At 51.3% G+C, this 15,647-nt stretch overlaps 1 protein-coding gene across 1 annotated transcript in view; it reads right to left on the bottom strand.

Moving 5' to 3' along the window:
• USH2A (usherin) overlaps positions 1 to 15,647 on the bottom strand; it is a 79,185-nt gene that overhangs the window by 13,292 nt on the left and 50,246 nt on the right. The window contains 12 exon segments of the mRNA XM_061558709.1: positions 2,894 to 3,248; positions 4,033 to 4,195; positions 5,161 to 5,319; positions 5,647 to 5,804; positions 6,793 to 6,976; positions 7,248 to 7,355; positions 9,091 to 9,289; positions 9,775 to 9,912; positions 9,914 to 9,930; positions 12,434 to 12,631; positions 13,737 to 13,860; positions 15,191 to 15,504. Coding sequence (XP_061414693.1) covers positions 2,894 to 3,248; positions 4,033 to 4,195; positions 5,161 to 5,319; positions 5,647 to 5,804; positions 6,793 to 6,976; positions 7,248 to 7,355; positions 9,091 to 9,289; positions 9,775 to 9,912; positions 9,914 to 9,930; positions 12,434 to 12,631; positions 13,737 to 13,860; positions 15,191 to 15,504 — 2,117 coding nt within the window.

Genomic DNA, 15,647 nt, shown 5'->3' with positions numbered 1-15,647 from the left:
TCAAACTCGGGTTGCCGGGTTGCGAGCACTGCGTGCTAATCACTACACTACCGTTCACCATGCAAAGACGCACCTCGAATTAGCACGGTCGGTTATGTACGGTGTGAAAGAAGTTCAAAATACATACACACCTTTCTCTAGAGGCACGCATACGTGCACACATGCACATAAACGCATATATACATACAGGTACACATGCAGACAGTTCTATAAACAAGCACAGAAATGCATATTCATATATACAGCAAGTGACACACTCATACACACAGGCAGACATACTTTGATTCCTCGCGGGTAATCGTGAATATTTAAGTTTGATTATTATCTGGACGGAGCAGGATCATGAAACGGCTGCGACTTCCTCGCTGATGCAGCTGCAGCCCCAGCATCTGGCTGGGTGGGGGCGCTCACATCTCACAAGTAGCCGGAGGGGGGGGGCTGGACGGTGCAGTTCAACAGCTACACAGAGGGTGGCAGCGCTGGTTCAGCCACGAACACAAAACGCGTGCGCCCTCCGCGTGCACCGCAGCGGAAGATATAATTTCGATAATTTGTGTTTGTTCTAGCCACCGGCAGTCGCAGAAAAAAAATCACGCGTTCTATTTTTTCTCCTGAGGTGGTTGAATTGGTCTGGATAAAATGCGTAACACTTCGGGAAGATAACGGTGAACTTAACCGTGGATTTTCTGGGCCCCACTGTAGAAATTGTGGAATGTCCACCAATTGATTCAGACTCCCAACTCAGAAGAGCACCACTCTAAGCGAATTAAACGATTAAACTATGGTTCTATAACCCTTGAGCTACACCCATTTCAAGCCTTTTTAAAACAGTCTGCCTCAGCAGCAGACCATGCTTTCCCACCTGATGACGGACGCTTGTGTTGCGCCCGAAACGTCGTGATTCATTTTATTTTCTACCTACGTGACTTTACCGAAATAACCAAAGAGTATGGATTCCTGCAGTCACGAAAGCTTCAAATCAAGATTATGGTTTATCAATTATAGGGACCACTTACGCCGTTTTAGTTTTACATGCAGTGCCGGATTATCCTAGAAGCAAAAGTAGCTACTTATGCTACAGGCCCCGCACTTTCAAAGGCCCCGCGATAAATGGTTTCATGCTATCAATTCTGGTTCAGTGATTCTGCACTTGCTCTATTACTATAGTACTATTGTAATAGTGTGTTTAAGGTTAGCGATCTGTCGTATTATCTGGCTGTGTAGTAAATGAAAAAATACAATTACTTTACTATATAAGTGAAACATTTGTGTTTTAATATATTTTTTTTATTTAGGGCCCCTTTATAACATATGCTACAGGACCCGCACTAGCTTGATCCGGCACTGTTGACATGTACTAAATATATGAACAAAAATCTTGTCATTACGAACAACTGTTATTGGCTATGGATACCTCAGATTCACTCATGATGTAAAAGGTGGTTCAGTGGATATCAGTTCAGAGCACCAAGCTGCCATTGCTGGTATCCTGGTTTTAAATCTGCGTTTCAGATGCCTATCGCATTAAATTTCGTTCTGAAATAAATTTTACTCAATTCCGGGTCTCCCAAAATGTAAAAAATCAGTTTGACGATCTCCTTCAACAGATATGTGTTTATGACACGAAACCAATCACACAATATGGAAAGAAAAAACATATACAGTATTAAAAAAAAACCTTTTGATACAAAGTAAACCCCACATTTTCAACAGATGCCTGTGATTCACTATGAATGCCTCACTTTGGCTTGAGCATGGGTCACGTGGTATAGCAGTGCAAGCCACGACTCGCCTCACAAACAGCACAAATTCATTCACACCCACGGACACCTCCTTATTTGAGACCGCTGCTCAGCACTGTGCCACTTGGGGTTGGGTAATATCTGAGGTTCATTTAGACTGGAAATTGAAACTACGACTTGTTATGTTTCGCTTTCAAAAGTCACGGAAAAGAACGCTAATCTCTCGTAGCGGCACTGAACCAATGTTGGGAACTCTACAAGCCGATGGCAAGGGCCAGCCGGTTAATGTGTTTGGTTTTACGTGCGGACAAATGGTGTAATCACCTAATAAGGTTCAGGTTAAGAGAAAGGCGTATTGTTCAGGGAAACACAGCAATAAACAAGCGTCCACCTGCTCTTTCCAATTTGCACAGCATTTGTCTTGCAGCGAGTCAAGTATTAATCACAGCGGCTGACACCCAACACCTTAATTCTGCTGGGATCAATAGAATTTGAGATTAACACAACCTATAGGCACCATCAGTAAAATGATCAGCCATTACGCAAGTCATAATTTGGGTGTGAGACATCGCCCTTCTGCAATTACTCACCCAACATGAAATATTTATTATGTTCCAGAGGTCAACCCGACTTCAATTACCGCACGGTCGCGTTCACTAGGAAGTTTCTACTGTTACAACTATTTACGGAATCTTTCGTTAAGAGCCATTTCTATTTTAAAAGGAAACCAATACTGAGACGGGTTAATATTTTATTCATGCCCTGAAATTCATCAATTCTGCTCTGCATAATAAATTGGGAGAAAACATGAATAGGGTTAACAAAAAAGGCAGAATTCGACGGTGTAATTTTCACATTCATTTCCCCACATTGCTAACTTTTTATATGACATTTAACAAGGCAATAGCGAATAAAATCACTTTGTAAACCATTCTTGTTTTACGAATGCCTGATCCATCCTAAATATTCTCAGCAATGTTAAACAACTTGGGGATTTTTTGTGACAGTAAAAATTATCTGAATGCCAGACGTTTAAATCGGTTGCTGCTCCCACGTTGTGTGAGACCAATCATCCGCCTCCATCTTCCTACATTGTACCATGGGTGCTTGCCGCGGTGTTGAGCATGGCTTGGCCGTTCAAGGCGACTTACCGGCACGGTGAGGGCCTTGATTTCGGGGGAAGGCACCAACTGCTCTGAGCCCCGCGGGCCATACTCTAGCCGGTACTGCCGAATGGTTCCGCGCGGCGCGTGCGGCGGCCGCCACGTGGTATGCAGGGAGTAGGGACCATGTGGCGTTACGCCGGGTAGCTCGAGGTCACCCAGCGGGGCCTCCCTGGTCCAGCCCCGTGCCCACAGCCCGTCGGTTTCGCCCTGCCGGTTGCGCGCCCGCACACGGTACTCGTACGCGGAGCCTGGCCGCAGCTCTGGCGAGGCGTCGGTGAACGCCAGCGGGCCCTCTGACCAGACGAAAACCACTAGCTCGTTCCGCGCGCCGGCATCGCGTCTGCCGCACGCCCAGGAACAAGCCACGCACGACCTCGTCAGTCCTACGGCATCTGGGAGACACTTTACGTATGCATGTACTGTATATTGAACTTCTTTCACACCGTAAGTAGTCAATTGTGCTAATCGGAGGTGCAGGGGAAGGACAACAAACAACACGAAAAATTGTAAAGAATGTTTTCAATTTACACATCACTACCACGCAGTCCTCACCACACATTCATCTCTATGATATGCAGTTTATGAAATTCCACTCCTCAGAACGAGCTCGATCAGTGGTGCTGCTGAAAATGGTATTCTAAGAGGCTATTTTCTCAATCCACTTCTGTATGTGAGCCTCCCCATGCCATGCAGGTTGCGTCAGTTATTTGACCATACTTCTCCACACTGGTCAATACGGGTTGGTGAAACTGGGAAGCATACATATGGGAGCATATAAGTACAGTACAACAATATGGTTTTTAAGCACTGCTGTCTGCTGGCCACCTCGTGGCACAACTCCTCAGCTACCCAATGACGACCTTGCATACATTGTGATCACTCAGACAAGCATTATCCAGGCTCAAACCTGCTTAGCTTCTGAGACCTGATGAGATCGGGCATTTGATTACAGGCAGGTACAACACAGGGGGGCATGATGAACTGAATACTCTTGCGCCACTATTGTGCCGTGCATTCGCTATCTCCGTCGCGGCAGTGAGATGGCACGCAACGGGGCAGGGGTGCGGAGATCGCACAGGCGTACTGTGTATGAGAGACGTGGTCTCCATGCGATGCCACGTCACCTGTAAAGGACGTATGTTGTGATGTCGCCGTTGGGATGCTCGGGTGGAGACCACGTGACCTCGAGCACGGCCGTCCCCAAGGCTGCGACGCCGGGCGGGCCCTGCCCTTCCGGGGCGGCCTCTTCCGTGACGGCGTACGCCGGCGCGCTCAGCCCACAGCCGCCTGCTCACACAGCGCCAGCAGCACCGCCGCTGTTCTACAACTCGCGTTTAGCAACGGGAGCACTCACGGCTCGCACATTCGTGTGAATGTAGAGCCCTCTTGTCCAGCCACTGCTGGATGAGGGCTACCCCATGCCTGGCGGGTCATGGGCTAATTTGATATTTTACATCATCATGCTCATCAATGTGTTTCCTCCAACATATAAACCCTCATTAATTGTCCGATGACACCTTAATCAATGTAGAACCGCAGAGCTTGGGGGGAATTTGGCGCCGGCTCACCGTGTGGCTACCTTTCCCGCTCGTCTGTGGGACCTTGCGCCTCTGAGTCGTTCTCTTTCTCTTCGAGAGCGAGCGAAGACTGTTCGGCGGCGCATTACAAGTTGAAATGAAAAATGTTCTGCACACTCCTCTGTTGTCCACGACAGAGCCCTGAAGCAGCCTAAAACACCAGTGTTATGCATGGTGGTTGCCCATTCAAGCATTGTCCAGGCTCACACCTGCTGAGCTTATGAGATCGGATGAGACTGGGCACATTCCAGGTGATTTGGTCGTATGGCCTCCTGTCTACTATACAGCCCATTATCACACATTTGTGAGAATTTACCAAAAATAATCTTGTTACAATTATTTAATTTACCCCCAATCCCTCTGCGAGACCCACCACACGTACGAATGTAGGTGGTTGGCACTTATTGAGAGGCGCACAAAGAAGCCATGATTACCCAACGTAATTGCTTCGAAGTTATCTGGCCTGGCCAGGAATAGCCCATTTAATCTGTAAATAAAAGCTTTTGTGGTGCCGTTATCAAGAAAACACATCTCTTTGTTTCAAAGATTGCAACGGACCGTCCTGGCGAAGCTCATTTACGACATGAAAGCGGAAGCGTATCGATCCGCGAGTTTGGGGGCCACGCGGTGCGGGCGGTGGGGGGGGGGGGGGGTCCGTGGCCCCGGGAGTCTCACCTGACTGGCAGGCCAGAACACGCAGCTCATGCCGTCGGTGCGGCTCCAGGCCCTCCAGCAGCAGGCTCCGGGACTGCGCCGCCGAGAAAGCCATTTCCCTCGCCGAGCCCAGATTCACAGTGACATTGTATTCCACGGGGACGGCGAGGTTAAACACCGCTAATGAGACAAAGGCAGCAAAATGTCAATGCAAGTTACCATTGATCTCCCGAGAAGCCTTGACGTTTATTCAATGAAGTTGTAGAGCAGAGCACGGGGCCAATGAAGGATTGCCGCAGCTAAAAGTCACGACCGCGTGCCGTGTGTATGCGGTGTGACTAATCGCCGCGATGTTCTCATATGGATTGTGTAGAAAGAGGGGTACGTGTGCACGCGCTTGCCTTCAAACTTGCCCGAGGAGGAAACTAAATTCAAAACGCGCAAATGTGAAAAGGCTGGCGTGAGCGTTGCCGGCGGGGGGAGGAGGAGGAGGAAGGGGACCCTCACCGGGCGCGCGCCACGACGCGAGGATGGAGCGGGGGCCCAGCACGCGCACGTCGTGGGGGGCGGGGACCCCCTCGGGGGTCCAGGGGGGTGTCCGCACCCAGTGACCCTCGCTGGAGCCCACGCCGGTCGAGGTGGCCGCCTCCAGCGTGTACACGTAGCTGAGCGAAACGGGCAGAACACGTGGACTGGCGGTATAGGAACACGCAGCGCGTATGCCGCATGAACAAACACACACGCTACATTGCACATACACACTGCATAGCATACACACACTACATATTATGGATATTATGGACACACTACGTAGCACACACACTATATAGCGTACAGAGTGCATTGCACACATACTACATAGTGTACACACTGCATAATATACACACACACTATACAGCACACACACTACATAGCACACACATTACACGGCAAACACACACACGCTACATACTACGCATACACGCTTCACACACGCACACACACACCTCATACACCTCAATAAATAAAACAATAGCTTTAGTTGAGCTCATTGAGACACTGCGACTTTCAAAATAGAAGTAGTTGCTGAAAGGGAAGCGACATATAATTAAATACATTTGTGGAAAAATTAACAACTCATTAAAACTAGGTAGCTAATAAATGAAGGGCACGTTCAAGATAGTTACTCGAATGTTTTCTGAGAAACGTATTGAGGAGTTGATTAAGAATGCAGAAGACGTGGTTCAGAGACACCAACAAGCAGCGATATTGTTCCACGTGTCAGGAAGATTTGCGGCTGAACGAAAAGCCGCCACATTTATTTTCGTATGTCTGGCGCGGCATATCCAGGCGCATTTGGAGCTGCGGGTGTTTGTTTGCGAGGTGAACTTTTGTTCGGCCAAAGGTAGCAGGGTCTACTGAAAAGTGCTTGTATGGGTGACCACCGTGCAAATAAACAGTATTGTAGGCTGCATCGAGAGGGGTAGTCGATCCAAATCCATTGTTGCGCTCTACTACGCTCCGACATCTATGATGCTCTCATTCACCGACCCACACTGATCTGCACGGCATGCAGAAGCCCTCATCCAGCAGTCGAGAATGACAAAAGGGCCTGTGCACGTACACGTGTTCACGGCGGTAAGGCGCCCTGTGTGTTGGGAGTCGCTCGTTCACCTGCTGTTGGGGTGGAGACCGCGGTCCGTGTAGGAGAGAAGCTCGGGGCCCCCCGTGTAGACGGGGCGGCCGTCGCGGTGCAGCCGGTAGTGCACGATGCGTCCGTTGGGCTGCGCCGGCTGAGCCCAGTTCAGCTCCACGACGCTGCTGCTCACAACAAAGTTCCGCGGGTGCAGCCAGACGCCTAAAACGCACGCACGCACGCGCGAGGCACGGCTCTAGTAACTTACACACACACACGCACACAGGCTTGTACACAAAATGTGACAAGTCCATTTTGATGGCTGGTCAATTCAAGCAAAATGTGTTTGTATGTCGCACGGAGGCCAAAAGAGAGGTCAAGTGAAGGCCGTGTGTAGAGAGGCGCGGTGCAGTGATAGGCTGCGCAGAGCCCCTGGTGCACACGTGTGGACAGAGCCCAAAGCAGGTGCACGTGCAGGGGTGTGGGATCCCACCTTGGGGGGCTGATTCCAGGGTCGTGGCATCCGCTAGAGGGCTGGAGCTACAGCCACCGGCCGTACAAGCTTCCAGCGCAAATCTGTAGCTGCTGAATGGCTCCAGCCCTGAGAGTATTGTGGGTAAAAGAACAAAGTGCACACGTGCATTCATGAGGGTCAGGCAAAGAATAGTTTCAATATCCTCAGGCATTGATGATCATGAGCAGCCGTCATTTCCACATCTCGGGTTCATAATCCAGCCAGTTGCTGCACCACCACCACCAAGGACTCCTCTTCCCCGTGGAATACATTGTCAGCTCCGTGCTAGCGAGGCGCTGCGATGGGAGATTTAAGGAGCTATGTCAGGTGCTCTGCCGGAGCCATCCCTGGGAGAGGATGTGTCTGGACTGGACGTGACAGGCTGCCACGACCAATAAGCCTGCAGGTGGCTCGTTGTGTGGCGGGCTGGCTGGCAGCAGAGGGCGTCCCGCACTGCCACTGTCAAGCTTGAACTGCGGGAAGCGTGCTGTCGGGAAGCGTGCTGTCGGGAAGCGTGCTGTCGGGAAGCGTGCTGTCGGGCGTGGTGGGCCGTGTCACGCGGACAAAACGGCGCTCTCCACCGAGGGGCGTGTCACGCCAGAGCCACGCACCGGGACCGCGGCGGCGGCGCGCTGGAGCTGCCGGCTCAGCAAGTCGCGGTGGTCTCTGACCTCGACGACACCCGACAGGCCAACAAATGTGTTATAAATCGTACGATATTGAAAATTTTATTCAAAACCCTGGGGCATTTAAATGTTCTGCTTTCTTTCCTCACACGTAATTTAATGCTAGTTGTCAGAAGGCATTATGCTCATGGCAAAATCATTATGCTGTAGGACACCCTCCCCAGTCCATCACACTAAAGGTCACACAACTGATTTAACGAATGGTCAGATTACACCCAGAAATGATGATGAAGCTGGTAATGTTGCTATTTTACCTAATCATGTTTCTGTGACTGATGACTGGGACAATTATCCTTCAGACTAAATCCATACAGTATTGAGCTATGTGGCAGGCGGCTGCCAGCACCATTTTATGCATGATTTCTGTGGTTTCATGGGCGCACTTAAAAGGTATCAATACTCATTATGGATTTCTCTATGCGGTGTGCCCTCAATTTCCCTTCCCATTAAAGAGCGATAAATACCGCTTTGCAGAGATTGGAAGGTCTTTCTGGAGGAGACTGAGGCTCGCGCCTGGTGCTCTGAAGGTGGAAGGCAAGTGAGCGTGCCGAGCTTTTAGCGGCACCCTCCGCGCCAGGGCTTCACCAATAGGCGGCGGCGATGACGACTTAATTTGGGGAAATGTGCAATATAAGATTCTATTAGCGCCGAGCGGCTTAAGGGCGCGTTTGATTGAAAGTTATTACTGTCTGCGCCGGGTCGGCGAGAGCTGCTTCTTATGTGCGGCGCTGTCCACAGTCGACACGAGGCCCCATCCTTCCCGTCGCCGAACGTTTCATTTCAAAAATAAGAATTCCCTGTGCCGCACGTAGCGCGTGCGGCCTGGAGATTTAGATGTAGCCGCGAGCCGTGCCAACGCGGAGTCGTGAAAGTGGCGAGTCTGTAAGTGGGTCTCGTTACAGATGCCGGAATTAACGGGGACTTCACATTGATTTTGCTGAACGCACGTGCCGGGTACTTCCACACAGTGTGTCAGGTGGTGCGAGCGCAGATAATTGAATGATTGATGGATTTCCATGCAATTAAATTTAAATCTGTCGGCTACGGCTGATGCGGACACTCTGAAAAGCCTGAGCCGACTCATTTGGGTGACTGAGGTGCAGTCCAGTTCATCGCTGCCGGAACTGATGGATTACCTGAAACGTTGAGGAGGAGGGGCCCCTGCATGTGGGTGTGGATGACCCCCGCGCCAGCCTGCACCATGCGGTAGAGGTGGATGGCTCCGTTTGGCCGGCCAGGGGCCGCCCAGCTGAGCGAGAGCCACTGGGCGCCCCGTGCCGTGACCACCGGAGCGGCGATGTCCTCCGGGGGACCTTGAGCGGTAGCTGCGGTCACCTGCGCAGCTCACACGAGCAAATCTTCCAGCTCAGGTCGCCGTAGTGGCAGTAGCGTTGCATGGTTGGCACGGGCCATGGTGCAAGCAATGAATTTGGAGCACCCTATCAAATAAATCCCAGCTCTTTTTGCAGACCGGTGCTTGGGCTTCTCTGGCCGGTGGGACTCCAGTGCCGTTACACTGCCTGCACAGAGAACCTCATCCAGGTACATCACACCTATGCTGCTGTGGGAGATGCTACATGCACGCTTGCGATTTTTTGTTTGTGCCTGGCGCACAGTCAAAAAGGCGGTCAAATCGCTCCAGTAGCAAGTGGGATCAAGGTAACACACAGCCACAAAGGCGTACGCGTGAATCGCTCGCTCTGTTTGATGCATTTATGATTGCAGCACAGCATGGTGCAGCGATGAAGACACCAGAGTCAGGATTCACACTGATAGATTATTTATGATAGAGTCCCCCCCCCCCACGGTGCTGGCCATACCGGTCTGCTGAAGGTGCAGCCGGCAACAGTGCAGGCGGCCAAGCGGTAGCGGTACGCGCGGAAGGGCATCACGCCGTGCTCGTCCAGAAAGTGGAGCTCCGATCCACGGTGCCGCTCCAGCCCATCCCGCTCCACCACAGTAGTGCGTGACAGGGCCTGGCATAGCCGGGGACACACCGAGAAAGATTCCCAGGCAAACAAAAACCCTGACCCATTACCCTAACCCATGACCCAAATCCCTAACTCTAACCTCCGACCTTAATCCCCAACTTTAATCCCTGACCATTAAATCCTAATCCTCACAAGACAAGTCAGCGCATTATGCAGCATTCATGGCTGATCAGTGACCGAATCCCGTAACCCCTGACCCATAACCCTAACTGCTCTGTCCTTGACTCTAACCCCTCATCCCTAACATAGTCCTCTCACGCACACTTGTACCTGCACATCACACGCTGTGCAAGTTGACAAGGTACAGCATTCATAACAAAGACCCATCAATGTGTTTAATTGCTTAGGAAGGGCCCTTTTTAATTGGTATATATTTGATTTGCGAGGGAATGGTCATAGTCTCGTCGTGTTTGATGAGATGTGGGAGGAGTGCAGACTGGGCGAGTGGTTGTGTAAGTTCACCAACACATTATACACAAGAACAATCATTTAACGATGTAACAGAAAAACCAAGACTCTTTTGTAAAAAAAAACCCACACTGGCATGGCATACGATGTTCGGTTTTGCAGTGTTTGATGGCACTACATGCCAATCGTATGGAATTGTTAATATTTTCAAATTTACAAAACTCCGATGGAAGTTGACATTTAATTTGAGGGATTACAGTGGAGCGCAGCGGCGGCGGCGACGGCGGCGGTGGCGGTGCGTGCGACGCTCGCGTGAGCCGTCACGCGAAGGGCTTCCCAGCGCAGACTCCGTCACAGCGCACTTTCATCACGGAAACTAATTATCCTCCATCACGGGGCTAATTTGGAATGATTTTTTCGGCATCATTAACATTAATTATCATTAATCTCAAACCTTTACAGCATGTCCATTGTCACATTACGTGTGCTGCTGAGTGTAAACTCTATCTATCACCCAATTTGTCACAGGCTTTTAAGCCAAATCACCGAGGCCCCACACACTTATTTACCCGCAGCCACTGCACTCCAAAGCGAAGCAGCAGCACTTTTTTAAAACGAGAAATTGCTTCGCCGTCTGCAATTCAAAATCGGATACGTCCTCTTCATTTTTATTACTCTGGAGGATGAGCCAATTTAAAGTGGAATTAATATCTTTTTCATTTGCAAAAAAAAGGCACAGTGGAATATTAAATAATTCAATGACCCCCCCCCCCCACATTGCTCGCTGTGTCAGGATTTGCCTCCCCTTTTTTGTGGGGAGAGAGTGGGGCCCATTCTCAACGCAAGGTCAGGAAATATTTAATCTCTTGTTAAGCTCAGGGGTGCAACTAAAACAGGCTCTCAACTTATTGTGACGAAGACAAAGGTCCCCCAAATAGCCTAAGCAGATTGTTGGGGCAAGTGCTGTTAGTGAGTAGCACCTATGAAGGCCAGCACGGCACACGAGCGGGTGGGTGAGCAGCACCACACCCGGACGCCTTTGTCTCCCCAGTGCTGATATTTACACACAGCACCAGATACCCAGTTGAGGCTGAGTTGACATATGGAAAGCCCAGAACTGATTCTAGATTTGAAGCTTTCGTGACTGCAAGGATTCATACTCTTAGTTTTTTCGGTAAAGTCACGTAGGTAAAAAATTAAATAAGAATTAATAAAAATAAAATAATAAAAATCATGACATTTCGGAGGCAACACAAGTCTCCGTCATCAGGTGGGACCGTCACAGCCAGATTTTCTGCATTATTTTATTTTTATTAATTTAATTTTTACCTACAGTGACTTTACCGAAAAAACTAAGAGTATAAGCCCAGAACTGGTTCAGATAATCATCACTATTGTTGACCATGAGTGGGAATCGAACTCGGGTTGCCAGGTTTGTAGTACAGCGCTCTAACCACTGCACTACCTCTCCCCGCAGACACACACGCAAGTGACTCAGATTAACGTTTCAAATCTTCGCTGCGAAAAAACCAGACAGCACCGATGGCGTGGGCTCACCGCTGTTCCCTAACGTCCCCGTGCCAGGCCCAACATAGCCAGTGCCCAGTGGCTGACTGGAAGTTGACCCCGGTCACTGCTGCCCTGGCTACAGATGGTGATGGGCGCCCTGAGCATTGGTGACAGGCGATTGGCTCACGCCACGCGCACTCCGTGCCAGAGCCGTGTCAGTGGGCACGTTCTCCCGTCAGCGCGTGGCCTCCACACGCGGCGGCTGGCAGCCAGCATGCCCCGAGCCATCGAGAACGTGAGTACAACTATCACGGACGTGTGGGAAGACTGCGTTCCCGCACAGCCCGTGCCAAATGCGTGAAAGCGAGATTAAAGCAGAGGACTGGAGTCCAAGTTTACTGCTCCAGTCAACAAAATTCGCTGGTGGTTTTGGTTGGAGCAATGCGAGTGGTTCACTCGTGGCTATGCTTGATACGTGGTAAAATGGTGGCTACAATTGATAGAGGAGAGAGGTTTACCGATAGACACACCACGTGGGATGCGCCTGTCACGTGGGATGCAAGGCTCTCACCGTTGGGCTGGCGAGGAGGCTGCCAGGAGAGCCTGAGGGCGTCCTGGCGAGCGGGCACGAGGCTCCAGCGGGGGGGGCTCACGCTGTGGGGGGCTGCGGGCTCAGTGGTGACGAGGCGAGGGACGCTGCTGCCGTAGCCGTGCCGGTTGGACGCCACCACACGGTAGCGGTATGTTGTGTGCGGCGCCAAGGCAGCGTCTGTCCCACGAGGAAGGGAATGACAGCCTCACTCACGCGGCACAGGCTCAAGTCGGTTCAACGCCCACTAAAGTCGGGAGCGGTTTCTGTCGCCAGAGTGAGAGGGCGGTGATGCCGGCTTCGCCTGCCCTGAATCTCTCGCTGTGGAATTCCTCTCCGCATGGCTCCGTGGCGGAGACGCACGCGTCACCCCACGCGTCACGCCACGTGTGCCAGGGATCCACAGACGCGGAGACGCATTCACTCAGTCCGCCTCTTCATCCACAACCACCGCCGTCGATCGTACGAGACAAGACCAGCTGTTAAGCGACAATCTCAACCGCTTGATTTCACCGCATTGGTCCAGCGATGGTAGCGGTACTGTATGTCGTGAGCGTCGCCAAGGCTGCGTCTGTTCCACGAGGAATGGGAATTAGAGCCTCTCTCGCACAGCACAGGTTTTGTGTAAACGAGTTGCTGTACCGTCCTTTCTGCCCCCCCCCCCCCACTTTCCCAGCCATCTTGCCTAGCTACAAAAGAAAACAATACCCACGGTTTCAGTATTTCTTGAGATGCAAGTTTCATTTGGATAAACGTGGCTCATCACTAACCCACAAACTTGAAAGGAAGAGCTCACTCAATAAAAAAAATTACTCCACAACAAATGTCGTCTTGATGTTTACTTGATACACGCTGAGGGTAACTCCATGTACCTTAATTTCAGTGGTTCGGAATTAAACACTGAGTCTAGGCCATTATGTGCCATGAGGAGGAGATTACGTCTTAAGAGAAGCATCGTCACTCTGGTTCTTTCGGTAAAGTCGCGTAGGTATAAAGTAAAATAAAACAGACTTGTTTTTTTTTTAAACAGTCTGCTTCAGCAGCAGACCATGCTTTCCCATCAAACACGTGTTGCGCCCGAAACGTCGTGATTTATTTTATTTTATACCTACGTGACTTTACCGAAAGAACCAAAGAGTATGGATTCCTGCAGTCACGAAAGCTTCAAATCGAGATGAGAGGCATCGTCGCGAGGAAACGTCCTGTAAAAATCAGCGCAACGGCGACAACGCAACAACGATAGAACCCACCGTACCCACGCTGCGCCCACAGCTCTGCGTGTTACCGGTGAAGGAGGTGACGTTGACGGGGCCAGAAAACACCACGAACTCAGGAGAGAAGCATTCATCAGCGTTCGTGCGGTTGCTACGGAGCCCAGCCTGAGTCTTCTCCTCGCCAGGTGCGTGGCCCTGATGAGAGAAACACGGGGATTGTTGTCTGGGACAAGTGGCCACGGGGCATAGCGGTGACCGAGCTTGTGGGTGGAAATGCTCTCACAGCACCCAGCAAGCTTCTCCTCCACCTCGTCAAAAACACAAACTCGCACGTCTCGCCTCGACTTAAATAATCATCACGTCGATGCTTGGAGATGTTTCTGTTCACTATTTGTGTGTTTTTAACATCGCATAGTCTCGAGTGCATTGGAGACTTGATGCGTTCACGTCAGTGGTATGTCAAGGAGCAATTTGGACGTGATGCGCGCACGTTACTCAGAGCAACGTTGCACGTACACCACGTGAGGTTTACGTTACGCGGCGTTATTCGTGGTTCGTGCATAAAAGGAAATGTCTGGAAGAAAACAAAAGTTGCGTGGCCAGGTGATAAAATTTGGCCACAAGCACAAAATTATCCGTATGCTGTATACAAATGTACAAATAAACCATTCAATAAATCTCCCCATAGTGCCATTCAAGGGGTGTTGTGACCAACAACACGGGATTGAGACGACAGACAGAAGTCGAAAAACCGGTTCAAGATATCACTTGCACCCCTGGTGTTAGCCATGGCTCGGCATCGAACGGAGGTTGTCAGGTGCATAGGCAAAGTGTGTTAACCACTTGCAGCATCGTTCCCCATAGCAGTAACAGTGTTGTTATCCAGCACCTGTGGGTGGTCAGCACCACGCCCGGCCGCCTTTGTCTCCCCAGTGGCGATGTTTACACACTGCACCAGGTACTCATTTGAGGCTGAGTCGACCTAGGAGAGGGTCAGGATCGGTTCAGATAATCGTCACTGGCGTTGATCGTGCGCGGGAATCAAACTCGGGTCGCCAGGTTCATAGCGCAGCGCGCTAACCGCTACACTACCGCTCCCCATACACAGTACACACACACACCCCTCCCCTACTCCCACAACAACACATGCAGTGTCCCCCCCGCTCCTCCTCCTACACCAGGGGTGGGGAACGGCCGTATGAGGCCCACGAAATAATTTCGTGTGGCCCTGCCAAGGCAACCGCAGGTGGGACTCGAAATTCAATAAATCTAGGAGCAAACCTGGAAAAGCAGTTGCGAGTAGCAACATCATCAACGCCAGCTAACATCACAGTTCCAGCCCATCAAATTAGGGGTGAGCTAATTAAACGTTTGACCAAATATAACGGGCTAATTTTAAAGTTGATCATATTGTATGGCCCGCGAATGATATTATAAATATCCAAACGGCCCTTGGCAGATAAAAGGTTCCCCACCCCTGTCCTACACCGTTTGGCACCACCACCACCACCACCACGGTGATCACCTGCAAGCGCGCTGGCCCAGCAGCAGCAGCAGCTGCCACCGCCGCGTTGGCACGGCCACCCAGCAGCAGCCCCCCCTGCCCCCCAGGGGGGCACCGCCGCTCCCCGGCCTCGTCCAGCAGCTCCGAGCCGCAGCAGCGGGCGCCGTCGTCGAGGGCGGACGCCCGCTCCTCCGGGGAGGAGAATGCGTGCGCCGTGCCAGTGCCCCCCTCATCATCCTCCTCATCCTCCTCGTCGTCCTCGTCGTCGTCGTCGTCGCCCGGGCAGCACACGGTGAGCGAGGACGCCACGTACTCGCCGCCGCAGCACACCATGCCTGCTGCCACCACCGGACAGGCAGGCAGGCAGACGACACCCCAGAGACAAAGATCCCCACCACCGTGTCGCCTGAGCAGACTGTTGGGCGCAAGTGCCGTTGGCGAGCAGAACCTGTGAAGGCCGGTACGGCGCACGAGGCGG

Source organism: Lethenteron reissneri, chromosome 25 (genome assembly GCF_015708825.2).
Source record: "Lethenteron reissneri isolate LAM-NWPU_2019-01 chromosome 25, ASM1570882v1, whole genome shotgun sequence".
NCBI classification, from domain to species: domain Eukaryota; kingdom Metazoa; phylum Chordata; class Hyperoartia; order Petromyzontiformes; family Petromyzontidae; genus Lethenteron; species Lethenteron reissneri.
This window is presented reverse-complemented; position numbering and strand designations above follow the sequence as displayed.